Below are 26610 nucleotides of genomic sequence, written 5' to 3' on the forward strand. Positions count from 1 at the left end.
GCACTCTCTCAGTTTATAATATTTATGAGTGAGAGCGAAATGGAAAGAACTATGGAATAGGGGGGGGGGGGTGGAGTGAAAAAGATCAGGCAAATACACACATACAGGAATAGAAAACAGAAATATATTCGTGCAACAGCCTCCTAACAAGACAGGGCATGAGCAAGGGATGGTAAAGCGAAAGAGTCTCGTTGTGTAACATGCGTTAGTTCTTGAATAAGGCTCACTGGTCGTCTTTCTCTATTTTCTTTTTGACCCCTGGGAAATAAAAAAGAAAGAAAAATAAAAACAATAAACATCAGAACGATGACAAAAAAAAAAAAAGTAGAAGAGATCTATTAATAATGAACCAAATGCTACGCGTATTTCAGTTCCCGCATGGTCCCTTAATCATTCATTATAAACGACGCTTTAACATCTTTTTTTTTTTTTTTAAACATGTGCGCCTGCTTCCTCTCCTGGAAATAGAGCGCAGCATTACGCCGTTGAGCACTTTCACTGTTACATTTAATTTCACACATTCTTTATTTTTATTTTTATTTATTGTTTAAAAAATACAAATTGAAAGAAGAAAGAGAGCGTCCAGCAATCAAGTGAGGAAAAGGGGGATGGAAAAAGTTAATATTTATTGGACGTAATCAAGGTACATGTATCTATTTTATTCACAACATGCAGGCGTGAGTGTGGCGAAGACCTTCTTTAAAAAACACATGTTGGAATTTATACCAAGTCTGGGCTCCTCCCCCCAAAAGGGGCATCAGTTATAGACACATTATTAAATAAATAAATAAAAAAGATGCAGGGTGCTTGTAAAACCCCAATCTAATCCATAGAAAGTCTTTTTAGGCATGTACTATACAAAATTGGATTACCTGGCCCGGTTCCTAACGCTTCTATGTGAACAAATAACTCTTTATTTTTACATTAATTAAAGTCTGCCAAACAAGATCAAGCCAAAAATACGAAATATTCATCTCGAAACACTGATGTGTATTGGGAAAATCACCGGACAAACAGCCTAGAATATATTGTGTTGATGCCACGGCAATAAGTACGTTATTATGCATATTTATTGTTTACAGACTGCAAAGGGAAAAAAGGAGGGTACAGAGATGATTAGTCTATGAGCCTTTGGATCCAAAAGAAATGTCGATCCATCCTTCCTCCCCCCCTTATTGGCTGCTTGATAATGGTAAGTATATATATAAGTAAGAAAGAAGAGGTTGATGTTGTTGTTAACTTTATTGTATGTTATATATTGTATTGGCGATGAATCTCATACTATCCCGCGGGGCCAAGGTGTATAAGAAACAGGTTCTTTTTCCATGAATACAACTCCATGAGCTATACCAAAAAATAAAAGGGTTGGACACAAAGCCTAATGTCTATTTATTGTAAACAAACAAGATGAGAAGTAAAAAACGGGAGGCAAGATCTCGCACGTTATCACACATTCTCTCTCCCTCTTTTTTTTTTTTTTTTTTTTTTGGTCGTCCGTTTGCCCATCCTTTTCTTCATGTTCATGTACTCCTTTTTTTTTATAAACACTCACTTCGCTGTGTTGCTATCAACATTTAGACTTGATTTGATTTGATCTGACATAATGTGATCAGCCCAATTCAATAATAATAATAATCAATTATCCGTCCCACTTTTTTTTTTTTTTTTTTTTTTTTTTTTTTTGGTAACGATTTCGGGAAGTAGTTAGACTAGGAGATAGGAGAAAAGAACGAAGGACAGAGGTCCCAACAATTCGGTATTCTATTCATTAAGTAGTCTAGTGTTATAAATGTACATATTCAAATCTTATACTACCGATGAACCTTTTTCTTTTGCTTCCAATGAGTAGGGATGACAGAGAACTACGATGTGGTCATTGTAAACTCTCTTTTGATGGCTTTTTTTGTTCCTACCCTCGCTAAAATGAATCTTTTATTTTGTAATTGACAACCGGATGTGGAAGATGTCCTCTTGCTGCTTTTGAACATACTCTATTGTGATGATACCAAGGCCGAGAAAATAAACACAAGCTGGACGCCTCTCCTTGGAAATATCATATTTGGCGCGAGTAATAGTCAAGAAAGGCTAGGGGTTCATTCTTATTCTTGTTTCTTCAAACAATTCAGCACACCGACAGTCGAAATTGGAAAATTGAGCAATAGAAATGTAATTAACATCATATAAATATCGACAAACGAAATAAAAAAATAATAAATAAATGACATTTTCCCTACTCAAATCGCATTTGGCTTCACTCATCTCCATAGAACTTTTTTGCACATGTATGCCTCCGTCCACGGGGCTTCAGACACTTGTTTTGGACTGAAATGCCTGTATTGTCTTTGAAACCACCAGATCTTTCCCCCTTTTTTAAAAGGATGAGGAGAAATGCAGTTATAACTTGCAGGTTACACCATAGTTGAGGGGCACGATGTTACCCTTAAGATGATGACGAAACAAAAAGCAAAAATGTGAGTGTGTGATTGCGTGTTTATGCAAGTGTAACAGAGTGGACTTGTATGCTAAATGTGTATGAAGCTTTTTTTAGTGCTCATCACCATCCTCCCAGTCATCTTATTTCTCTGTCTCTTTTCAATATTGCGATCTTTATTTCGCGGAACAAGTAATCGGTAAATGATCCTGCTCATCTCTGCATCTTCGTCAGATATTATACCCCTGCTTTTCTTTGCTACCTCCCCCCGCAGCAACAGCAGCAGCAGCAGCACTCAAAAAGATCTGTCGTGACCCATGATTTGCAAGCAGGACGACTTGATGTAATCAAGCATCTTCAAGCTTTTTCTTTCTTTTTGTTCTGATCTCGACATGCCGATGAAGACAGTATTTAGTAGAAATTTTGCAGGAAGGCCATTGATTATTGGTAGCCTGCATCTATTGAAGACTCTATAGACTTGTGTGTCTTCTCAAGAAGCCGAACATTCGCTGTATAGAGATCATGCGAAGTTCCTAGGAAGACTTGTCTCTTCCAACCAGTCCAGTCTAGGCTAGCTTGGCTCAGCAATGTCTCGTTGATAATGCGTTTGTGCTGCGTTGCACACTGCACGTTTTCACATCGTTTATTTGCTATCCGTGGAGGCCTACCATGGACAATATCCAGCACAATGCGCGTCGATACCTGGGGATATACAACCAACTGGGAGTGCAAATCTCTCTCTCTCTTTTTTTTTTTTTTTTGTTCTTTTTTCTCTCGACAAGACAGGAGGGACGAGTCAGCTCAGCATATTTGCATCCGAACGGGATAGTTTGACATTTTTTTGTCTACTTGGGTCGCTTCTTTTCTGCTCTGCTAGATTGGGACTTGACGATCGTACTCTTGCTATGCTCGTTCTCGCTCGTTTTCTTTCTCTTTTTCTCTATCTATCTCTCTCTCGCGTGCTCTTTCACTTCACGCTCGCATTTCTTATATATATATATATATATATCCTACGCCGCTCAATGCTTGCTTCTGATGCTGACCCCACTGCTCACCGCCCAAACCCTTGCTTCCCCGTTCTCCCATCTCTTGTCCTTTTCAATGACCATATTTGATCATCTAGCACTTATCCGCTCCGTCCAAAAATCCGTCTTTCAAGCACTCTTTCTCCTCTTATCTTCCCAAGCTTTCCAGCATTAACCAACCAAAAAAAACCTAAATCCCTAGTGCTTGCCCATCCTTCCCTCCAGTCGCTCGACTCCGTCTATTATCTTTTTTCCTAATACTGTCTAAACAAACAAAAAACATAAATAACCATGTCTGATACTGAAAAAAACATTTCTGAGGATCGCGAGAAGAAGAGATCTCTGCCCGCTGACGATTCTGACGAGCACGACTCTGATTCTGAAGATCGTCGCCACAAACGTGCAGCTGTTAATGACTCCAATTCTTCTTCTCCTCAGCGCCCTCAACATCGCCGTCGCAACTCTGATGATGCCTGTAAGCTCTCTTCACTTGGTCATAATTCATTTTATTTTTTTACGACGTTTTTTTTTTCTTCTTCCTTTTTTGTACTTTGTGAATGCTTTAAGGCTACATATATTGAAATATGTTGTATTTCCTTTTTTCTCATATTACCTTCATCAACCAATGTAGCAAGAAAGGAGGCTGCTGAAGGTGATATTCCTCCTACCACTGCTTTGAGATCGATTGTCTCTACCAAAGATGCAGGTGTGATCATTGGCAAGTCTGGTAAAAATGTCAGTGAGATTCGTGAACAGTCTGGCGCCAAGGTCACCATTTCGGAAATGGTCCCTGGTGCATATGAACGTATCTTGACAGTCTCTGGTCCTTTGGACACTGTCGCCAAGGTGAGTTACTCTAAATATAATGCCTTTACCATATACAACACAATGTTACGATTGGGTGATGCTCATACTAATGTACGCGATACTTTTTTTTTTTTTTTTGTTTATTTCTTGTCTCGATTTCATTAGGCTTATTCCTTGGTTGCTCAAAAGATTATTGCAGAGCACATTGAACCCGATGCTGCGCCTGACACCGAGTCGACAGCAATCCGCCTTTTGGTTGCACACCATCGTATGGGATCAGTTATTGGCAAGGGTGGCGCAAAGATTAAGGAAATCCAAGATGCATCTGGCGCCCGTTTGGTAGCATCAGAAGAAATCTTGCCCGCTTCTACAGAGCGCACAATCACCATCACTGGCGTTCCAGATGCTATCCACATTGCAGTCTATCACGTTGGGGTTGTTTTACAAGAACACAGTGAACGCGATCGCACCGTGAGCGTGATCCCCTATAGACCTATGGGCCGTAGTGCCTATCCCGGCCCTCCTGCAGGTGGCATGGGAGGATATCCTCCTCACCACAGCTCATCGTCGCATCATCACCAGCAGCCTTATTACGGAGGATATCCATCGCATGGTGGTATGGGCTATGGACAGGATTACCTCCCACCCTCGCGCGGAGGTAGCCATGGTGGCTATAGTCATGGTGGAGCTTCTGCAGGAGGCATAGGTGGACCAGGCTCAGTTGCTCAGCAAATCTTTATTCCAAATGATATGGTAGGCAGTGTCATTGGCAAAGGAGGCTCAAAGATTAATGAGATTCGTCAAATGTCAGGATCACACATCAAGATTGCAGAACCCCAAAATAACGGAAGCAACGAACGCCTGGTTACCATCACTGGAACGCACGAATCGAACCAGATGGCAATCTATATGCTCTACCAGCGCTTGGAGAGCGAGAAGGCTAGGCAGTAAAAATGTCGTAGGGGGATAGGGGAGCTTTTGCTTTTTTTCTCATTATTGCTTTTAAGGTATATATGAAGTGCAAGTATGAATAAAAGAGAGGGTTTTTTTTTATACTTTTTTCCATATGTTTGCTTGCATCCATTTTTGTATATTACTGTGTTATTGCTCTCCTCAGAACGAGAGATTGAGAAAGCGCTCAAAAAAATAAAAAAAATTGTTTGGTTGCCCAAAAAATACTCTATAGCTTATAATACTGTACACTTTGTTTAGGGTGGAGAAATATCTATGTCAATGGGTAATATGTCTGTCTATTGGCTGCTCTGCTCTGATATCGTTATGGAGTTTCACTTTCGTTGCCTGATTCCGAGGCAGGCTCAACATCGGAACTAGATGCAGAAAAATCCATTTCCTTCATCATTTGTCTCATATCGCGGACAATATCAGGTAAGGGTTTTGTCCGCGGTAAGATGAGGTCTGCCAGTCTCCTCCTGTATTCCTTCCCACGACGACCTCCATAGAGCATTTTAAGAGGAGCCATGACGACCGAATTAGAATGAGGGGTACCACGTTCGTGTATTTTTAATACATATTCCAAAAACTCTTCGATGACCTCTTCTGTAGTCTTGATATTTTCGGGTGGAACGTTATGGTGTGCTGATAATAAATAATATTATTAATAAAAATAATAGGAAAATAGGGTTAGTGGGTGCAACACTTCTATTTCTTAGGAGTGAGAGTGAAAATAAAACAAAGTGCCAAAAGCCCTCACCTGCATCCACCTTTGCAAGGAACATGGGTCTATCCATAACTAGTATTTACCAAAGATTATGTAAATTGTCGGGTTAGAAAAATCGGAAGATAGTCCTGACTGACTGTTTGATTGACTGTTTGATTGACTGCTTGATTGATCGATTAACCAACTTACCCTCACGTCCAATCATGATTCCATCCACCAACTCTAATTGTTCTTTGATTTGTTGCGTTGTATTGAAGCCTCCATTAATAGTAATTGTAAGGTGGGGAAAATCTTTTGCTAGCTATGTAAAAAAAAGAAAAAAAAAAAAAAGAAAGGAAAAAAAAAAAAAAAAAAAAAAAAAAGTTAATGAATACTCCTGTTATATGTCGATAGATCTCATAACTTCATTTATAATTATACGAATATATATTTGTAAGAGGATTTTTACCTGATAAACAGCTTCATACTTTAATGGTGGTATGCTCCGGTTCTGTTTTGGCGATAATCCTTTTAACCAGCATTTCCGTGCATGAATAATAAAGTGATTGACAGGCGTTGTAGTCGATATCAACTTGATCTAGTAAAAAAAAAAAAAAAAAAAAAAGGTTGTCACGATAATATTTAGTCAAAACCATATATAGCCATTACTACCAGATATATATATGTTCTTAAAGGCAAAAGGTCCTTGAAACGTACAAAATCATACAAATACTCGTATGAATCCAAATTGTCGACACCGATCCTGCACTTGACTGTGATAGGAATGGTTACTCCTACTTTACCCATTTCCTTGATAATATCAACCACAATCGAAGGAGTCTTCATAAGCACAGCTCCGAAAGCTCCTTTCTGTACTCGAGGACTTGGGCATCCAACTATGAATGAGCGAATGAACGAATTGAGAGCATTAGAGAGAAGAACAAAAAAATAAAAGAAAAAAAAAGGAAGAGGGAGAAAGAAAACGGCAAGGCCGGATCAAATTATTCAAAAGTATATTTGTAGAAAAATCGATGCACATTTATTTTTTCCAAGGGAATAATTACCGTTGAGGTTTATTTCTTTATATCCATTGTCCTGTACTAGTTTTGCAGCTTTAGCCATAGCCTCTGGATCTGAACCCCCCAATTGAACCACCTTACCCTCCCAGGGCTCTCCAAAGAAATTGTATAAATCTTTTGGATTGTAGATGAGGGCATTACAATGAATCATTTCTGAATAGAGTGTAAAGTTAGGTGATATTATTCTGCAGAGCTCGAGAAAGTGCTTTTATATATATATAAATAAAAAAGTAGTCAGGTTAGCAGAAGTTCTTCTCTTCTTTCCGGGACATCATTTCTATACACATAAATATTTACCGAGGTTGTCACATCAACCATGGGAGCAACCGCAATAGGGAGCTTAATCCTTCGAGGATCTACAGAGCGCCCGGATGCAGTGCGAAGCCCTTCTGCTGCAACTGCTGATCCAAAGGATAAACTGGATAGTTGATCTATTACAGGCTGAATCTGTGCGCTTCTATAGCTATTGTCGCTATAACTGCTGTCCTTGCTGCTAAGTGCCACATGAATCTGTTCCTGTTCCTGTTCCTGTTCCTGTTGCTGAAGAAAAGATGTTTTGTTAATGAGGGTAATGTTGGACATCATTCGCATGAATGGCGTTGACTTATATGGAGACAGGCGCTGAACGTGTCGTAGTCTTTGCAGGATGAGCATAACCACCCCTCTCTTTTGTCGCTGAAATGGTTCTGGCCAAAAAAAAAAAAAAAAAGTTTTGGAGTGGGCTGAGTTAGTGTCAATAGTGACTGCTAACCTTAACTTATATATCCTTTATTCTCATTTAAAAAAGCAGGCCATATGAGAAGGATCGCCAAGTGGCAAAAGTTAAGACATGGTGCTACCACAATTAAATACTGTCCTTTATCCAGCATCAATCTTACCTATTTGCCCTTCTCATCGGAATATTTTGTGCAACGTATACAAGAAAATTGACTGGAGGGCAGATGATATAGAATGTAGACGCATAGTTGGACTATAACTAATCTTATTATCCTGATTGTTGATATGGGTATGCCGTAAGACGTAGCAAAGTTAAAGTTAGTTAACAAGAAAGCTGTTTTTAGGGAAATTAAGACACGTAAGTCTTTTTTTTTCCTGCGCTATTGATTTTGACTTTCTGGGAATAAGGGGGGAATGTATCTGTTAATATGAAATAGAGCGACCTCGCGCCCATCGATTCAACATCCGTCCAATGTAAAGCAATATCTAACTTTCCTCTAACCGACAGAGGCTCGAAATAAGGCAGTATATGGCGTGTGGGCATCCCAAAAATGTCGACATTTACTGCCTCAATTTGCATTCATCAGATAATGGCAAAGGATATGGATGTCCCTTAGACAGTATCTATAAAAGGTGGCCTTTTCCCCTCATTCCCCTGCATAACGATTCACAGCTTCAATTCACTTTACATAACACGTTCATACACGCGTAAAAACACATTGCTTTAAGATAAAATGAAAATGCCCCCTATCACCAACACTCGCATTGTTCGAATAAAACTAATCCCTGCTAGAGGAAAGTTTACAACTGATCTTGTCAAGACTGAGACTGTCGAACTTGATATCCAGTTAAATGATGGCGAGATCCTCATCCGCAATCTTTATTTGGCTTTGGATCCATGTAAGCCCCCCATACAGCCCATCAATCATGACCGTGTGGTTCCTAAGTGCTCTTTATTATAAGCAAAATAGTCACATCCTCATATTTTTCATGGATTTCGTGGTACATTTTCACCTTAGTTAATCACTTCTTGTTCGAAGAAGACCCAGGAAGAGTTGAAACCATTGGCCAGTCCGTTACTGGTTACGGCCTTGGAGAGGTCATCGAGCCCAAGAACAGTGCTTTCCTGTCAACTCTATTGTTCAAGGCTTCGCCGTCGGTTGGGAACAGTATTCGTATGTCACCAACCCTAAGGCATCAGGTGTTGTGATTATCCCTGACCCTGCAAGTAACCCTAAAATCCACCCAGCAGAGTACCTTAGTGCTTTAGGAAGTAACGAGCTCACTGCGTACGCAGCTGCAGAAAGAGTCATCAAGTCCGAGAAGGGCCAGGTGGTTTACATTTCTTCCGCCGCTGGGTCTGTGGGCGGGTTTTTTGTCTTCTTGGCTAAGCGTGCGGGAGCATTTGTGATAGCTAGTGCTGGTTCAGATGAAAAAGCCGAGTATTTATTGAAGCACTTGGGAGCAAATGTGGCACTTAACTACAAGACCAGAGACATTGGGATCGAGTTGGATGCTGCATCCACGCCAAGAGGAGGTATCGATGTCTATATCGATCTTGTCGGTGGTGAGACTTTGGATATAGTCTTTAAAAAGATTAAACCAAATGACCATATTGTAGCAATCGGAGCCATCTCGTCTGTAGGCACAGAGACCCCCTATGGCTACCACAACTTTGGGCAAATCGTTATAAAAGCCATTAATATCGAGGGGTTCAATGTGCTTCAGCATTTGGATTTGTATCCTCAATTATGGAAGGAGATTGGGCCTTTGATCGCCAGCGGTGAGTTCAAGGGCCAGAAGTTGACAGTCCTCAAAGCACTGGACAATGTTCCTCAGAATATGAGGATTATTTGAACGGAAAGTACCATGATAAAATTGTTGTTGAGGTTGCCGCTTCATAAATGAAGAGGCAGTGGTGTAATCTTCCAAGCAAATAAAAAACTTTTTTTTTTTTTTGCCTCATTTAAGAACAGTAACAATGTAATATAATATTTTGCATTTCGACAGAGGAGTCAACTGAAATGGCAGTCTTTGACTACCAAGTGTGTAGTAATAGTAAATAAGGTACTTTTTAGAGGATGGGGGAAAGCACCACGCACAGAGTGTCAGCCCTGAAGGATTTGCCAGCTTTTACTTCAAGTAGCCAAACCAAGTACCTGATTAAGTAAAAAAAGACTATCCTGACCTGAAGCCTGCTTTCAAGTAGAATATGGCTATGAACCAGATGTGATTCTCTCCTTGTTACATGCTTTTACAATCATCTTCTCAGGTCTAGAAATAAAAAAAAAGGGAAATGTGTTTATAGCGCTTTGTATCGCTTGAACCGCAAAGGTTTAACGAACAAAGTTATCGCCCATATCCTACTGGCATAGATAAGATATAGACAAACTAATGTTGATGTTGACAGCGTAGGAGAAGGTGTATCTAAGATAGAGGCAACTGCAAGCATGGGCTCACGAGAAAAGGCAAAAAGCAGCTTACTCAGTTACAAAGTGTATGTACTGCTTTCAACGGGAATACACGAATCGTACCGGCGCTCGTGTAGTCCAAGCTTAATTGACCCTCAAGGATGGAGCGTTTCCATATACCCACATAATACTCGAGATCATCAACCTAGATATTCAGTTGAATAATAGTGAAATCCTCCTTCCTATCCTCTAACAGGCCCTTTATATGTATCGACTGCCATCGTAAGAAGAATCCCTATGAATCAGCTTATACTTAAGTCGAGACGCTGAGTGAAGCTTAAGACAAAATCTGTAATGGAACATTAATCATGTTAGTATGCGCTCCATTTCACCTACATCTATCTCAACCACACATCATCCTATATATTCCTTTTAGTCATTCGATATTCGTTTGAAGAAGTCCTTAGAAGGGCTGAGACAAATAGCCAAATTGAAGAAGTGATAGAGTCCGAGAATAGAAGGTCTCTTATCAATTCCAAGGAATTAAGTTTCAGTATTAGATGGGAGCAATCTGACCCAAACTCAACTACAAGGCAATTTTGCCATTCCTAGTTCACATCAAAGCTCAAAGTCTCTTCAGATAGAATATATGAATGATCTCAGGCATGGCAGATTTGGTGCCTATGTGGTCGTCGAGACACTAATTAGCTTCAAGAAAAGCCGATAGGTCTTGATCTCTGCTATAATCTCTATTGGTTCATTAGTTACTGTCTTGAGAGTGTAGAAGTCGGAAGGTGGTGGTATCAATGTAGATAATGTTGAGGGCGAGATGTTGGATATTGCATTGGAGGGATTGAAAGCGAATGGAGAAGTGGTTATGGCTGTTAGTTTTCCAACTGTGGCTGCGAAGATGCCATGTACAACCAGGAAACTTGACTAAAGGGATTGACTAATTCAGGGGGCTCAAGCTTTCGCGCAACTGGCTCTGTTCCTTCGGCTGTAGGATGAGGTTGGATCGTTGATTGCTGGAAGAGCTCGAGATTGGAACAGAGAGTTATCCAGAGTGTAGGCAGAAACGCGATCTGTTGTGACTGCACTGCTTAAATGCTCCTGTTTACGCGCCAGACATGAACAACAGAGCAGAGAGAAAGAAGGAGCAAATGGTTTTATTAAACTTCATCCTCATTCTCTTTTGATTCCTTTTCTTTTTTTTTTATTCCTTCTTAAACATAAATATTATAAAAAACCAACTTAGTTTCTATCATTCTTTCTGTTTGTAAATATTAATAACGACTCTCTAAACTGCATCGTTTTAAACACAACGCTTTTTTTTTTTTTTTTTTGTTAATCTTCTCGGCTTGTGCTTCAACGTTTCAGTATTTTTGTTTATGTCCATATCTATGTCTGCATAGTATCAGGCCAGCCATCACACCATCACACCATCACTCTCCTCTCACCATCCAAAATATTCAATATACTGTATTAATACGAAGAAGCAGCAATGACCCCTGAGGAGCTTGCAGCTCTGTTCAAACGTCGAGGGGACTTTGACAACACCCGCAAAAACCTCTTTAACGAATTCCAAAATAGTGTATGTGTCCTTCATCTGATGCGAACAGTTGATGATACTGAAGTGAGCGATACGACAATCCATGCGCGACTCAAAAAATAATAATAATAATAATAATAATAATAACATGCATTAAATTTGCTACTTATTCGTTCAATGCAGGCCGTTGGGAAGCAATTCACAAAGCAGCTTAGCGACATTATTCAGAAATGTGTAGATGAAGATCCTGGATTGTTACGACGGGAAAAGTCAGAGTTCCATCAACTTATGGTTGAACGCATTACAAAGTAAATATCTCACTTCTTATGAGCCACATGTGCTAAGCATGGTAAATACCTTACGCAAAGGACAACACGTAGGCAAAACAGGACTTTAACCAGCTAAAAAAAACGTTTAAATAGATCTTCTGAATATAAGAAGGTTCATCAGTTCGCAGACTCACAACTTCAGCCTTCGCAATATATGGGCAAAATTGAAAGGACGCTTATGACTATTGTCAAGGAACAGGCACCACCAACACCAGGTATTCCCTCCCTTTTTTTATTTGTTTATATACACCATTTAATATTGCATGTTCTTTAAAATCAAAATAACTAATCTAGTTTATATCATATAGAAAAAGAAGCAACGATAGATCAAGACAAGCATAAAGCTAAAGAAAACAATAAGGGAAAGGAAAAGGATAAAGACACAGATAGAGAGAAGGATAGAGACAAGGAAAAGGAGAGGGATCAAAAGAGCACCAAAAAGAATCACGTCGCTGGCACGACAAATATCAAAGAGGAAGCGGGATCGCCTTTGTCATCACAATCATCAACCTTCAACTCAAAACAGGAGTCTAGTCCATATAAAAAACTGCCATTGCCTCTACCACCAACACCCTCCATCAAGAAGGAGGACTCTAATAATAGGCCGCGTTATAAAGATCATCGGGCCCTCAGGAGGGAACTGGATCTTAGTTTGCCGCCACGCCCACAACCAAAGAAGAAAGAGCCATCCACAGCTGGTACCCACACCCCTGCTACTACCATTATTGGAAGCAATACCACACTTGCCGTCGCCACACATGATACCAAAAAGGAAATCGGTTCCAAAGTTCCAGGACTCTCATCTGATGCTTCTCACCCATCAATATCGAAGCAACCCTCTATAGAATCGCCAAAACAAGGGCACGCTGAAAAAACACAACCAAATGGGATGGATACAGCCAGTGATAGTCTTAATATTATGACAAATGGAGATATCAACAACATTGCCAACTCAGCAACCAAGGAGGGTATAGATACTGAGAGTGAAAATGTCCCTACCACAGACTCCGCAATATCAGCAGTTTCATCCACTATTACAGTAATACCGAAGAAGAGGAATAGACGACGTAGTGTCGCCTCTAATTCATCGTTATCGAGTCCACCATCCAGCTCTGGACCAGAATCCGATGGCGAAGGCGGTGAGAGACGAGGCAGCAGAGCTAAGAAGTTGGCAAAGAAAGCCCCTAGGGAGCATGATAGTAACGAGGCCGCCGGCGATAGCACTGCAACTGCTGCAGCAGTAGGCGACGATCGGAATACTGTAAAGCGTCATAGCTCTATGGAAAATGTTGAACCGAGCGCTTCTGCAGTAGACTCTGAGGATACCGGAGCATCACTAAATAGTATGGACATCGTAGAGGACCCTTTGGCTTCTATCGATGCGGCTGAAGCCAAAGCTTTGAAGCCAGATAATTCAAAAGGCGACTCCAACACCGAGACAGACGAAGGTATCGATATCAAGAGGAATGAAGATTTCAAGAATAGGCCAATCTTGACCAAAGATAAAGATAAGATTGAGGCGGGCACAACGACCGAAGTAGAAAGCAGCATGGATGTAGATGAAGACCCCCCTACGACGAATGGTGGTGCTAAAGAGATAACGCCTGCGATGTCAGGCAATTCTGGTACTAATGAATCGATTGCACAATCAGAGTGCAAAGCGGATATATCGAATAGTGATAGCCAAAAGGAATCGACACCAAACATTTCTCTCAAATCACCTGTCATACCTGCCACAGGTCTCTCCCTACATAATACTCGATCGAGCCCGTCACCTTCATCGTCCTCAACCCCAGTGTCTAACCGAAACTCTCCTGCTATTACGGGAGTCAGCAGCAATAGTAGTCGGAAAAAGGAATCAGAGACGACTGACAATAAAAAACCGCTAAACAGTAGTAGCCATAGCCATTCCCATGGACACCATGGCTCCCACAATTCGAAGCGTTCTGGACACCATCATCAACCATTACCACAACGTCCTGCTATTGTCCCTTTACCGCCTAAACCAACAGTCCATGCTTCAAATCGAAGAACCAGCAATCACGCTCGTGACGGCCCCTCAGCAACTACGACAGGGACGGGGCCATCTTCATCGCACGGAAGCAAGCCGAGCGTCGGGGAAAGCGCAAGTAATGGAAGCCTTAAGTCTGGGTTCTCATCACCCTCTTCTAGTCTCCCAGTATTATCGATTTCGGGCCATCACAAGTCAGCTCCAGTTACTAGTCCTACAAGTAGTAGTAATTCTGTTACTTCAGTAGTAAGCTCTGGCACTTCTGGGGCATCGCCCTCGACAATGACGGCAAAACAAGATAAAAATGCAACCGTAATACCCCCACCAACTACCCATGTTACGACACTATCATCGTCATCATCATTACCAACTTCATCTTCAGCAACCTCAATAGCCAAGCCAAAGCCCCATGTTAGGACTCCTATCCCACTTCCTCATAAGCCTATCCCACTTCCTCCGAAACCCAATGTTGCAGCAGGTTCAGGATCCATAAAGAAAAAGCACAAGTAAAATAATACAATATATATATGTATATGTAGTGTCCTATTATGTATTGTGTAATTTGGTTTGTTTTGGTAACCAACCAAATAAAAGTAAAAATAAAAAGCGGGCACTGGTATCTCTCCTTGATTTGTTTTTATTTTTCTACCCTTGTTCTACATAGATCTAGGGATATTTCTCCATGATCCCTTTTTATGATGCCATGATTTCATTGTAAACGCGCTGATCCTGTTGCATTTTTTCTACGATCCTGAATTTGTTCTCGTAAAACCGCTGTAACTCTGGATTATGGATGGGTTCAATAATATCCAAGGCCTCTGTCAGTCGCGTCATGGCATCCCATAACATACCTTGCATGTTAGCCTCTGGTCCTCTCTGTTGGGATTCATAAGCGACAGCACCACAAACTGCAGCGCCCACGACTACAGCGGCATCCCCTCCACTTCCTGGCAAAACTACGGGCATCTGCATGATATCAGCAAGGACCTTAACAAAGACCCTATTCATCGATAACCCTCCAGAGATGCAAATTGTCTCAATAACATAGCCCGCTTTCCTTAGAGCGTCCAAAATCTGTCGTGTGCCCAAGGCCAGTGCCTGGACCGTAGCCAGATAAAGTGCAGCAAGACCATCAATGGTGTAATTGCTGTTCAAATCTAATCCAGAGATAAGGCCTCGCATGGTTTCATCTGCAAAAGGTGATCGGTTGCCATGATGATCCGGGGTCATATGAAGCCGCTTAGTGAGAAAGGCGATATCAGGTAGTGATTGCTTTTGTGCCAAAGATTCGAGATGTTGATTGAGGTATTCGTAGACGGACACTTCTTTCTGAAGACTGCCTGATAAGGCTTTGGCTTTTTCTAATGCCTCATTGTAAGCTGGATGCGATTTGGTGAGATGGTCAATTAACTGACCTGTAGAAGATTGCCCTCCTTCCGCAACCCACATGTCTGGTAACATGACTCCATGGAATGGACCCCATACTCCTAAAAATAAAATAAAAAAACTGGAATGTCAGTGAGATTATAGAGCCATTTCAAAAAAAAAAAAAAAAAAAAAAAAAAAAAGCCTCTGCTTTGACTTTTCAATTTTCGGTACCTGGAACAAAGATGGGCCTATCGCTCATGACGAGGTAACAGGATGATGTTCCACAGATCGAAGAAATCCGCTTACTGGCTTCGTCAACAGTTGCTTGCCGCCCATTCAATTTTGCTCCCAGAGTACCAATAGCACCCGCATAAGCATCAATAACGGCACCCCCAACAGCAGTCCCTGGAACCAGGCCTAGCTCCTTAGCTGCTTGTTCACTTAGCCCACCAATATGCTCGCCTGCAAAGTGGACTTGCTTGCCTCCAGAATTGCCAACACCACATAACTTCTGAAAGTCGTCATCTGCAATGTCGCCCAACCCAATTTGTTGCAAGAACTCCACGGGCCAGCCCTGATGAATTGCTTTATCCCCATCGTCACTACTCTTATTAGCACCAACTTCAGGGCCAGCTTTGTAGCACCATTTACAAACAACAGAGCATCGACTAGGGAGATAGTCGCCCGTCGCCTTCCAAGTTAAAAAGTCAGGCAAGTCAAACAATCGTCCAATGGATTGCCATTGTTCCTTGGACATATTGTCCTTGAGCCATAGAGTTTTGGGTAACTCCATCTCTAAACTCATGGTCCCACCAATATTTTTGAGAATCTCATGTTGAGTTTCCGTAATACGAATTGCCTGTTCTTTTGCACGATGATCACACCACATGATGATGTTTCGGCTATGGTCTTCAAAGTTAGAACTAGGGGAGATAGATACCGGACGCGCAGTCTCGGGCGTGCCTGAAGTATAAGCTACTAAGGAACAAGTCGCATCAAACCCAATGCCTCTGACCTGTGAAGGATCAACTTTTGATGAAGCCAAGGCAGCTTTGACAGATGTACAGATTGATGTCCATATCTCTTCACTAGATTGTTCAAAATAGTCTGGTGCTGGACGAGAGGTTGAGAAGGGGGTGGAATGAATCGCAAGGAGACGACCTTCTGAAGTGATGAGGGCAGCTCTAGCTGAACCAGAGCCAACGTCCACTCCAAGAAAGACGGTATTATTACTGTTACTTCTGTTGCTGGTCGATTGCATCTTCCTTCCAAGTGACCTAACCTGAGACGCGTGATGTGTATGCGTGTTTATTAAACAAGAGCTTTAAACAGAAGCAAGGCAAAAAGGGGTTTCTGCATTACTGCACTCCCTGACGTGACTTGTTGCCATAAGTGGAGGAATGAATGAATGTCTAGGACTAGAAAAAAAACCAGCTCTTTTCTCTCTCTCTCTCTCTCTCTCTCTCTCTCTCTCTCTTTGTACAGGAACAAAGCACAATCAATTCACACTATTCCCTTGTCAATTCTTTAACGAACATGGCAGACAATCCAGCGCAAGATTCAATCACTATGGCTCAGCTGAAGCAGTTCGTGAGCACACTGCCCTCAAAGCAGAAGGTTAGACTCACGTACCTCCTATCATCTTAAGGCATTGGTAAACTGTAGTGTTCAACAAAGGTTTACTGAGCTTTTTTCTATTTCTTTTTCACTTTTATTATAATAACAAGCTTGAACCAGTGCATTTTCACTACGCGGACATGGACACACCTTCGGCTGAGATTGACGAGTTTTATGGCTACACAGAAATTCAACAGTTTCTTGAAAATCAAGAAAACTTTCTGAAAAATTACGATGGAGGTAAAAAGAATATAAAGAGTACAATTGAATAAGGAAGAGACGTCGTAGAAGAGAAGAAACCTCTATGTAATTGTATATGGCTTGACAGAGAAATCCTTTATCCTGCTCGCTAGTCTGGCAAAAGAGCTCTGTGTCTGAAAGAGAGGCCTACGCAGAATATTTGCTGGATTTTTTGGATCAAAAAGATGATGCTAGTCGACTTTCCGTTGCTCAACAGCTGATCTACATCTCTCAAGGTAATCATAAAAATCTTGTTAAAGAAAAAGAAAAGGAAGAAAAAAATCCTAACAGGTCATTGCTTTTTTTCTTGGTTCTTATGTTAGGGGCCTATTCTGGCGTGGCAAATGAAGATGACCACAGGGACTGGATCATCAAAAACAACCAAATGTTACGGAAGCTCGGCGCATTTCAAATCTACTACGACGCACTCAGGATTGCATGCTCCAAGTAAATGGAACAGGTTAATAATGAAATTTATCCACAAAGCAAAGTTTTAATAACCGAGGAGTGGACGCTGAGTGGCTGTGTTTCTTGCTTTCTGCCATCTTAGATTGGCGAACGATCCAGGGATTGTTGTTGAAATTGAAGCATTGGTTACACTACTTTACATGCTTGTGGTGTCGCATGAGGAAGATTCAGAGTTTATGGGCGAATTAGGTAAGGTTATAAGTAGTCTCCATAATTCATATCATTCTATTATGAAAGCTATAATAAAAGACTCTAACCAAACAAGATGGTCTTTTGGTTTTACTGACTCCATCCAACCTTTCTAGCAACTACAAATCCCTCCATAACCGTGTTCTTATACGACCAGATATGTGTCCGCCCTGCAAAAGATCAATATTACCCACTAAAAAAGGTAAAGTGGGTGAACCAGTCGTCTTGAAGGGATTGAGAAATGAAAGAAGACATACACTAATGCATATGTAGGTTTTGTGCAATATCGTTTCAGATGCTTCTGCTTCTTTGGAAAGTTCTACGAACTACCCTTGGAGGAACTGATGATTTCCCAATGCTAAAGAGCGCTGCTCGCAGGATGATGGGCTACCCACCTATACTTGCTAGCAGTATAATAGCTCAAAAGTCTGATCCACTCGATTATCTGGAGTACCAGTCCGAAATGAGCCAAAAGTACCCAGCCTATATACCCACAACTACTTCTCGCTGCGGTAGCTGCCCTTCACTCCCCATTTCGACAATTGCTAATGTTTTGCAGGCAAAAACATTGACTGGCGTCGCAGGAGGAGGCGCCAATATCACTAGCTCTCAAACTACAAAGACTGGAGGATTAGGAACAGGATCTACAGGGAAATCAGGGAAAGGAATAGGGAACGGTCCTGGTGGAGCAAATGGAACGCAACCCTTTATATTTCCATCTTCGTCCATGAGAAGCTCGACTCCGAAATCAATTATAGAAGCAGAGGAGCTATTCAAAAGAAACATGTACATTTCCACTGCAACCTTGCAGATATATCACGAAAAGAAATTAATGACAGATAGACGATATAGATCTGCGAACGATGCAGAAGACCAGGATTCAGGGAGAGCGCTAGAGTACAGACAACCAGCTTCCGTTCGAAACAAGCCCAGGCGAAGAAGCTTGATGCGCAAATCGAATGGAAACGGTAACCAGGGCGATGATGAAGCTGAAGATGCTAGTAATGAGGAAGAGGAGGCATCAGATGATGATGGCTATCCAAAGCCGAGTATCAAGTTGGATGACGCGGGCAATAACATCCAGCCTGTGAGCGACAAAGAGAGGGAACGTATCGAGCGCATCGAGCACATCTACGTAAGTTTTTGATCTCAAGGAGTTTTCATGTTCTGTTTTGACTGGGTACCAAACAATTTGGGAATTTTTTGACAAATGGCCAAACCGCTCGTTCTATTAGAGAGAAATTGTACCAAGGATGGCTCAGATCCAGGTTACATTGTTAAAGACGCTACTGGTATGCATCAAAATAAGTGGGGCATCCTCGGGCAGGGAAGCATCGTCTGCTGCAGAGACAGAGGGCAAGGAGCCTACTGATTCATTCACCAGAGTCAACGACATTCGCGAACACGAAATCATGGCCAAAGCTGTCTCAAGCATTCTCCTTCTTCAGCTTCAACATTTCAAGATTTATCATGTTTTGGCTTTTAATTATGTTTGTCAACTTTTGGTTGATTCGAATTGTTTGCTTTTATTGCTCAAGATTTTCGGAAACGCCGAAAATCCAGGAAATATTCATACAAAAAATGAGCTTGAAGAGTACAACTTTTTCAAGTATTGCTCCATCCTTCGGGAGACTACTTCATCATCGGTGTCAAACCCCGAGCAGGCTCGAACGGCGATACTTATGGCAGCGGTTTCCGACATTGGGGACCCTTTACCAGTTAACTATGTTTGTAGACGTAACATGTTTGCAATCATCAACTTGCTACGCGTGTTACAAAAATTGACCAAGAACAAGACGCATCGGATCTTGCTCTTGGTCCAGTACAAATCCTCGGCCATTCTGAAGCGTTTGTTGAAAATCAATCATCCAGATCTTCAGAAATACGTATACAAAGCACTGAAGAGCCAAGTGCCATTCTTAGGTCGTAAATGGCGGTCATCTCATATGAAAGTCATTACAGGAATTTACATCTACTGTCGTTCGAATCTAAGGGACGATTGGATTTCGGGCGCGGATGTGGAAAAGGATTTGGAGGATGCGCTTCCTGCGGAACAGCAGCTGCGGAATATGATTCGGCATTACCACGACCGCTTGCATCCAAATGCATTGGTACCTGACCCAGGAGCACAGGCAAAGAACGGCAAGAATAACAACGGAAGCAGTCAGTATTCCGGACCCAAGTATGACTGGCAGGAGATTTACGAGGCACATGCGTCTATCCCAGATGCAGGAGCTATTGACCACTGTACCAGCAATGGGTCGAGATCAGATGGCGAGGATAGCGTCAAGAGTGGACATAGCAGCCGAAGTAATAGCACCAGCGCGTCTTCGTTAGGTTCAGAGCGGAAACGAGATCTGACCATGAGTGACATTGAGCTGGATGCTGGATTTGAAGAAAATTATGAAGAATGGCTCGAGGCAGAAGTCTTTGGCAAGAAGAATACGCCAAGTTTGTTGGAACCACCCAACTTCAAGTATAGCGATTATTATGATGATAAAACTGATATTCCGTTCCTCAGCAAACCTGGAGATGGATCAGGCTGGGATACCCCTGCAGTAATGCCTTCGGATGACGAGGATTTTTATGGAAGTGCTTTCAGCTTTAGGAAATGGGAGGATGAAGAGCTCTTCAAGCAAATCGACTGGACACCCAACTTGTACGGGATGGATGCCTCAACAGAGCAGCAGTATTATCTGGATCATGTCTCAGATTTCTCTCAGAGCGAAATCTATTACAACTATGATTATAAATATGGTTATGAGGACGGTGGAGTGGATGCAGACACTGGCGTTGACATTGCAACAAGTCAAGGAACAGAGGGCTCGGGTGGCAGCAATAGTGTTGGTAGAAATAGTGTGGGTAGAAAAGGACTAGGGATGCGACGCCGCTCACAGTCGTTGCGAGTTCGAAAGTCAGAGGTTGGTGATACAGAATGGATTGATGATGATGCCCAAGAGGAGGTTATGCATGCCTATGGCCCATCACCTGCGACTCACATGTTAGATCAGCCTGATCCTGACTTTACTGATGCGTATGATCCATACGAGCCATGATACTCCACCCCTCGCCAATTGATTAAGATAAAAATAACAATAAAAAAACACTAGCCATCGGATAAGAACATAGGATCAAGGTTGGAAAATATAACAATCTGATTAATGTACAATGCTGTGGCCATACAGATATTATATTGTGCTTCACAACGGCTATTATAGTTTCTCCATTCCTTCATGCACTCTTTTCTTTACTGAAAGTGTGCGTAGTTATCACAACATCTTCCGGAAGCTTTGGGGCCTTCTTCCTTCTGTTTGCTCCTCCAACAGCTGATGAAGCATGCCGCGAGTATAAATATGCTTCACAGGCCACAATCAATATGAACGCTGCGAATGCCAATAAAACACGCTTTGTAAACGAGAAAGAAAAAAAAAATGTAAGTAACAGCTACCAAGTTCAGACAAAATAAATAGACAAGTTGAGGTAGTATATTACTAGATGGAAGAAGCCCCTTACCATTCCCAGGTCCTCAGTAAAGTGCGCCGATATCATGAAGACTGCTGTGAAGACTGCAGCACCCGTGTAGAGAACATTTACAATCCCGATAGCATGTGCCTTGATGTCCTTCATATCCTTGATGTCTTGCCGAATATTGTTGGCGATAGAGGTGGACGATGTAGGGTCAACGCAAGAGATCATGCGTTGGTACTCTTTCTCAGCCGCCTGAGCTCTGAAAGTGTCCATAAGTCGCTCTAACTCAGGAGTCTTGTGGATATAAACGAAAAGATGATTGATAAGTCTTTAAAGAGGTGCAAACTCTGGATGAGTTCCAGTAGTATCCTGGAATGCTTTTTTTTCTATGCTCACAGCCATACCCGCTCTCTAGGCGCTGCCTTGGGAACATATATGGAGCTCCCTTTGATCATGGTATGGATCCAATCCTCTGATGCCTCTATTTTATTTGCCAAAACAAAAGAAACAAATCAGCTTCAAAATAAGCCAAAAAAAAAGAAAAAAAAAAAAAAAGTCCATTTGTTTGTAGCCTAACCTTTCTCTGTGTCTGTATCGTTGTCTCTATACTTCAAGAGTAGCGCAGAAACTCTCCTAACCAGTTCCAAATCAACGTATAGCGGCGACTGTGTTTTTGCGTTATCTAAAATGGATTCTACAGCCTTGACTGTCTTGAGTTCCGCACTATTCAATGTTATTCCTGATTCCCTCTCTTCTATTACTGCTGCTGCTGACTTTGTCTTGGTATAGAGCTTCGTAAAAGCCTTGTCAAGGCGTGGTGTCCATTCTAAATTCACCATTTTCTCTTAGCAGTTGCTTTTGGCTTTTTTTTTTGCTGTGAATGAAGAACTCAAGTCAGGCGGAGCACCCATGCCTATTTAATCTTCGATTTTGTGGCATCATGTGATTAAGCGATGACTGCAGTCACCTCACAAAGGTGAGGAATTTTATTTCATAATCTCGCCACTATGAAACAAGCGAAACTCTCAAAGTTCGCACGGTATGGCTGTGAAGAGCCAATTCGTATCCATGTTTTTCTCTACCAATGTACACCGTGATCGGTACTCGAAGTCCATCCTTCCGATGTGGCCTGTTGCGCCCGTGAAAAGCCGCGGAGGCTGGCGTGCCGACTCTAGCTTAGGACGACTTTAATTTTTTTCTATTCGATCAAATCCACTGGCATGTGGACCCAAATCTTGCGGGATTGTCTGAAATTTCTACTTTGGACTCCGTCAAACTTTTTGTGATCATCGCTGTCCTAGTCAAGTGGAAAGGTAGGAAGAAAAAAAATTTAACCTCACGTGAGACTTCACAGTGTCTATTCTTAAAGCTTGTTTTGATATGTCAGCGAATGGATCATGGAAATATAACAGCCATTGGATCAGGATGTGTCATGCAGGAGATGTGGGTAGTGTAGAAATCTCATTGGTCCTTTGTCAAACAGGGATCACAAAAAGATCACGCCATCCACTTCCCCAGAAGGACGAATGAGGATTCACGAAGCAAATGAAGAAGATTAAGGTCAAAAGGAATGAAGATTGGAATCTTCAAACGCTCACTCATTCCTTCATTCCTCAGTTTTCACTTTGCTACTCAAACACCTTCTTGCAGAGACACATACTCATTACTTACTTTCCTTATAACAGCCATCAGCAGACAATTATCAATATGCCTTCTAACAATTCTCCCTCAACAGAAGGCAGACATCTTGGAGGTCTTAGTGAGACAAACTGAAGACTTAAATAGTTCTATTGAACATATGGAGGAGGTCAGAAATGGCTTATCTTCAAGCGAGGACATTTCGATTGATAGATCGAGTGTGTCTGAAGCAGATAGTCACCGTATAACGGTGAAATGGGATCCTGCTAATCCCGAACATGACGCACTTCACCGAATCTTCAAAGAAGGGAACATTCCCTTGATGGAAGATTCAGAAGAGGTAGACTATACCAAGGTCAAGAAGAAAACGTTCGCGGATGCGCCTATGCTTGATTTAGACGTGTCCAAGGTTCCCGGCAAGAATATGGTCAAGGAAATAGTAATCAGGATTGTCACTTTCCGTGATGACTTTGAGAGGATATTCCGTCGTAATCTTTCTGATGTTCTTTTCGACAAACTAGCATGGGATTACTTATCCCTCTGCATTTCCAAAGTGTCCGGCCTGGTGCGCGAGACTATGACGACCTCATCAAGAAAGTGCCTCTTCAAGACAGGACCTGGTCTCGGGCAGTTACATGCTTGAACAAAGCTCTACATTCTAGGGGCTTACATCGCTGATATGGCGCTAGTTATGAGGCCTGAGAAGAATGACACCATTAGGTCGTTCGCACAACGATTGCTACCTCTGGTTGAGGCAGCTGGAATCCCAGATGATGGCTGCTATATGCTCATCAAAGCTTTATGCAATCATCTGTCCGACGTAGGATTTCAAGCTGTCATCAAGGAATTCGGCTCAGTGAAAAGTGTTAGCTCTTTGAAGGAGTTTCTAGAGTTCCTAGAAAAGACACCAGGTGCCTTAGGTGAGAAACGAACCGATGACGCCCATTGGTTTATCCAGAAGTATGGAGGAGACGCTGGAGAACAGTATTTGCGATCCATCAAGTCCAGATCGGAATACACTCCTAGAGAGGTTCAGAGATCTAGTCATAAAAGATCTCGACCTAATGCCAATCCGTCAAGTGATAGAGAAGCCAAGAAGGCTAAACCATTCAAGGTCTGGTGTAAGGGAACGGAGAAGTGTAGGTCAAATCCGTACAAACATGCCCCGGAGGACTGTCGCTATGCTAAGGATCAAGTCAGAGAGTATTCTAAGGATAAGCCCAAGGACGTCAAGAGAACTGATGTGCGCAAGCCGCTTGTCTCAGTCAGTGCTTTTAAGAGGATTAGTGATAATGCGCTCATAAGAGACATAATTCCGAATAAAGAATCCTTCTTTTCCTCGTACTCAATTGTTGAGAAAGCTTGTATCAAGCACCTAGGGGCTTTCAAAGGTCCTGCTCCTGGTGATAACAGAATAGCTGTGCCTATATTTATAAATGGGCAACAATATACAGCATTGTTAGATCCAGGCGCCACAACTTCTTTGCTCAGTAAGGAAATAGCCATAGAGCAAGGAAGTAGCCATAGAGCAAGGAAGTAGCCATAGAGCAAGGAAGTAGCCATAAAGCAAGGAAGTAGCCATAGAGCAAGGTATTCGCTATGGTCGAGTACCAGGAGAATCTATAGCAATGATAGAAAAAGGGACTAGCACGGATAATGCCATTACTTGTGAAAGTCCAACTGGTCTGCAACAATAGATCTGGAGAATATCAATTGTCGGTCATGGACATTGAGTATTATGACTTCGTGTTGGGAATGGATCTCTTCGCTAGACTCGGCTTTTCCATCACGGGAATAGCCATGCCGGAGATACGAGAGGAGGAATCCCTATGGGTCCCATATGATGAAAAACCTCAAGTCATTCCGTCACAAACTTCAGAAAGAGAAAACAATGCTGAATTCAAAGCATTGAAAGAAAAGTTCCTGTTAGCACTGGAGCCTTATTTACAGGCGAATGAAGCCATCTCGCCAAATTCATTTTGCAATCTTGATACAATGAAGGTCCAGCTAAAGGTTAAACCCACCTGTATCATCCAGGAAAGATCTCGCCCATTCCATTCGCAAATTGAAAAAGAAGAAGTGGAAAAGACCATCCCGAAGTGGCAAGAAACGGGTGTTATCGTTCCAGCACCTAAGGGGTGTCCGTATAATAACTCCCTGACAATGGCAGCACGCCGTGACCTGGATGGTAATATTCTGAAATATAGAGTATGCCTTGATCCAAGAACGTTGAATCGTCAACTAGAGGATACTGATGTCTTCCCTCTACCATTAATCACTGATATCCAACAGAGGGTAGCAGGGCATCTGTATTTCACCGCAATTGATCTGTCTCAGGCGTATCATCGCATGCCTGTAGAGAAATCAAGCCAACCACTAACTGCATTTACGTACGGTGGTAGCAATATATGTTTGCTAGAGCACCTTTTGGTTTAAAACCCCTCACGAGTATCTTCCAAAGAGGAATGTCACAACTCTTAGATGATCTGCACTTTGCTGACAATTATGTGGATGACATTATTGTCTATTCGCACACAGCAGAGGATCATATTCTTCATGTCAGCATTGTCATAGAAAGGCTTACAGCTGCAAAGTTGATAATCAATAGAGAAAAGAGTAAATTCCTTAGTACAGAAGTGCTACTACTGAGGTTCATAATCAACAAAGAAGGCCGCAAAATAGATATCAACAAGGTTGCTAATGTGCATTCATGGACACCACCTACCAATAAGAAGATGGTTCAACGCTATTTAGGCCTCTTCAATTATTTTAGGGAGTATATACCCTTGTACAGCACGCTCACAGCACCTCTAGATGCCCTGCGCAATGCCAAAGGCACTTTTGATCTTAATAAGGAGCAAATGCGAAGCTTTAACAGCATCAGATCACTTATAGCCCAAGCTCCAGCCTTATCGTTCCCTAATTTCACTCCACAGATGCCTCTAACTTAGGCATAGGAGCTGTCCTATATCAGCTACCAGGTGGCAAGGAAGATGAAATCAAGATCAACTACATATCCTTTCAAGCCAGAGCATTGCATAAGCATGAGAAAAATTACCCAGCTTACAAGAAGGAACTCTTAGCAATTATTTTTGCACTAATGAAATTTCACCATTACCTTTGGGGAAGAAGATTTACATTATATACTGATCACAGACCTCTGACGTATATTCATGAGCAGAAGGAGGGAGTTGCCACAAATAATCCTGAATTGGAAGGCCACTCTGCTCAACTATGATTTTGAATGTATTTATCGTCCAGGCCTGCTGAACATTATTCCAGACGCATTATCTCGCGCATTTCCTGAGGAATTGTGGAAGTCTCCTAAAGAAGAACAAGTTACATGTTCTACGAGTCGGCAGATTGCTTCTATGAGGCGAGAAACAGAGACTACCGAGAATGTTCAGGCAGCTCCACAGTCATCTGATTCGCAGCAGCTGCCTTCCACTCTACACGTTATTGATATAACTGCTCCTTACTCTCATCAACTTCAGTTGGAGGATGCTTCTAGAAAAATCATCCAAGATCCTGAAGGAAAGCTTCAGCATCTTCGCCTAGCACACGAATTCGGTCATCCTGGAGGAAATGCCATGGTTACTGCTACCC

General features: G+C 41.9%; 7 protein-coding genes across 7 annotated transcripts; 4 read left to right on the forward strand and 3 right to left on the reverse strand.

Annotated features, from left to right (window-relative positions):
- Positions 1–3675: 3675 nt before the first annotated feature.
- Positions 3676–5364, forward strand: BCR41DRAFT_344913 (hypothetical protein). The gene is made up of 3 exons (XM_022022623.1): positions 3676–3931; positions 4088–4302; positions 4429–5364. Exons 1-3 carry the CDS (start codon positions 3748–3750, stop codon positions 5212–5214), a joined length of 1185 nt encoding a protein of 394 aa, XP_021885936.1. The 5' UTR covers positions 3676–3747; the 3' UTR covers positions 5215–5364.
- Positions 5365–5539: 175 nt separating this feature from the next.
- Positions 5540–7581, reverse strand: BCR41DRAFT_391721 (dihydrouridine synthase-domain-containing protein; the record flags this gene model as incomplete). The annotated part of the gene is made up of 7 exons (XM_022028386.1): positions 5540–5859; positions 5975–6013; positions 6131–6242; positions 6390–6518; positions 6638–6816; positions 6985–7204; positions 7297–7581. The coding sequence occupies 7 exons, from the start codon at positions 7579–7581 to the stop codon at positions 5540–5542; spliced, it is 1284 nt and encodes a 427-aa protein (XP_021885937.1).
- Positions 7582–8456: 875 nt separating this feature from the next.
- Positions 8457–9573, forward strand: BCR41DRAFT_366917 (hypothetical protein; the record flags this gene model as incomplete). The annotated part of the gene is made up of 2 exons (XM_022026259.1): positions 8457–8616; positions 8864–9573. The coding sequence occupies 2 exons, from the start codon at positions 8457–8459 to the stop codon at positions 9571–9573; spliced, it is 870 nt and encodes a 289-aa protein (XP_021885938.1).
- A 1906-nt stretch (positions 9574–11479) lies between these two features.
- BCR41DRAFT_418350 (hypothetical protein) lies at positions 11480–14560 on the forward strand. Its single transcript, XM_022029610.1, has 4 exons — positions 11480–11718; positions 11860–11984; positions 12099–12220; positions 12314–14560. Exons 1-4 carry the CDS (start codon positions 11629–11631, stop codon positions 14524–14526), a joined length of 2550 nt encoding a protein of 849 aa, XP_021885939.1. The 5' UTR covers positions 11480–11628; the 3' UTR covers positions 14527–14560.
- A 78-nt stretch (positions 14561–14638) lies between these two features.
- Positions 14639–16714, reverse strand: BCR41DRAFT_418351 (hypothetical protein). The gene is made up of 2 exons (XM_022029611.1): positions 15616–16714; positions 14639–15503 (listed from the first exon to the last, which is right to left on the reverse strand). Exons 1-2 carry the CDS (start codon positions 16643–16645, stop codon positions 14710–14712), a joined length of 1824 nt encoding a protein of 607 aa, XP_021885940.1. The 5' UTR covers positions 16646–16714; the 3' UTR covers positions 14639–14709.
- Positions 16715–16820: 106 nt separating this feature from the next.
- BCR41DRAFT_383115 (hypothetical protein) lies at positions 16821–21036 on the forward strand. Its single transcript, XM_022027418.1, has 8 exons — positions 16821–17001; positions 17112–17241; positions 17355–17477; positions 17565–17688; positions 17792–17898; positions 18015–18100; positions 18194–19033; positions 19134–21036. Exons 1-8 carry the CDS (start codon positions 16921–16923, stop codon positions 20952–20954), a joined length of 3312 nt encoding a protein of 1103 aa, XP_021885941.1. The 5' UTR covers positions 16821–16920; the 3' UTR covers positions 20955–21036.
- A 93-nt stretch (positions 21037–21129) lies between these two features.
- BCR41DRAFT_418353 (endoplasmic reticulum-based factor for assembly of V-ATPase-domain-containing protein) lies at positions 21130–22205 on the reverse strand (the record flags this gene model as incomplete). Its single annotated transcript, XM_022029612.1, has 4 exons — positions 21130–21303; positions 21412–21660; positions 21771–21847; positions 21944–22205. 4 exons carry the CDS (start codon positions 22203–22205, stop codon positions 21130–21132), a joined length of 762 nt encoding a protein of 253 aa, XP_021885942.1.
- Positions 22206–26610: the final 4405 nt, after the last annotated feature.

The sequence above is a fragment of the Lobosporangium transversale genome (assembly GCF_002105155.1).
Source record: "Lobosporangium transversale strain NRRL 3116 chromosome Unknown BCR41scaffold_2, whole genome shotgun sequence".
NCBI lineage: Eukaryota > Fungi > Mortierellomycota > Mortierellomycetes > Mortierellales > Mortierellaceae > Lobosporangium > Lobosporangium transversale.

Bases quoted from the DNA above. Each gene is read 5' to 3' on its own strand.
- BCR41DRAFT_418350 (XM_022029610.1), top strand. From the start codon at position 11,629: ATGACCCCTGAGGAGCTTGCAGCTCTGTTCAAACGTCGAGGGGACTTT. The intron at 11,985-12,098 runs GTAAATATCTCA...ACGTTTAAATAG, and splicing joins ATGGTTGAACGCATTACAAA to ATCTTCTGAATATAAGAAGG. The intron at 12,221-12,313 runs GTATTCCCTCCC...TATATCATATAG, and splicing joins ACAGGCACCACCAACACCAG to AAAAAGAAGCAACGATAGAT.
- BCR41DRAFT_383115 (XM_022027418.1), top strand. From the start codon at position 16,921: ATGGCAGACAATCCAGCGCAAGATTCAATCACTATGGCTCAGCTGAAG. The intron at 17,002-17,111 runs GTTAGACTCACG...TATAATAACAAG, and splicing joins CACTGCCCTCAAAGCAGAAG to CTTGAACCAGTGCATTTTCA. The intron at 19,034-19,133 runs GTAAGTTTTTGA...TCGTTCTATTAG, and splicing joins AGCGCATCGAGCACATCTAC to AGAGAAATTGTACCAAGGAT.
- BCR41DRAFT_344913 (XM_022022623.1), top strand. From the start codon at position 3,748: ATGTCTGATACTGAAAAAAACATTTCTGAGGATCGCGAGAAGAAGAGA. The intron at 3,932-4,087 runs GTAAGCTCTCTT...CAACCAATGTAG, and splicing joins TCGCAACTCTGATGATGCCT to CAAGAAAGGAGGCTGCTGAA. The intron at 4,303-4,428 runs GTGAGTTACTCT...CGATTTCATTAG, and splicing joins CTTTGGACACTGTCGCCAAG to GCTTATTCCTTGGTTGCTCA.
- BCR41DRAFT_418351 (XM_022029611.1), bottom strand. From the start codon at position 16,645: ATGCAATCGACCAGCAACAGAAGTAACAGTAATAATACCGTCTTTCTT. The intron at 15,504-15,615 runs GTACCGAAAATT...TTTTATTTTTAG, and splicing joins TAGGCCCATCTTTGTTCCAG to GAGTATGGGGTCCATTCCAT.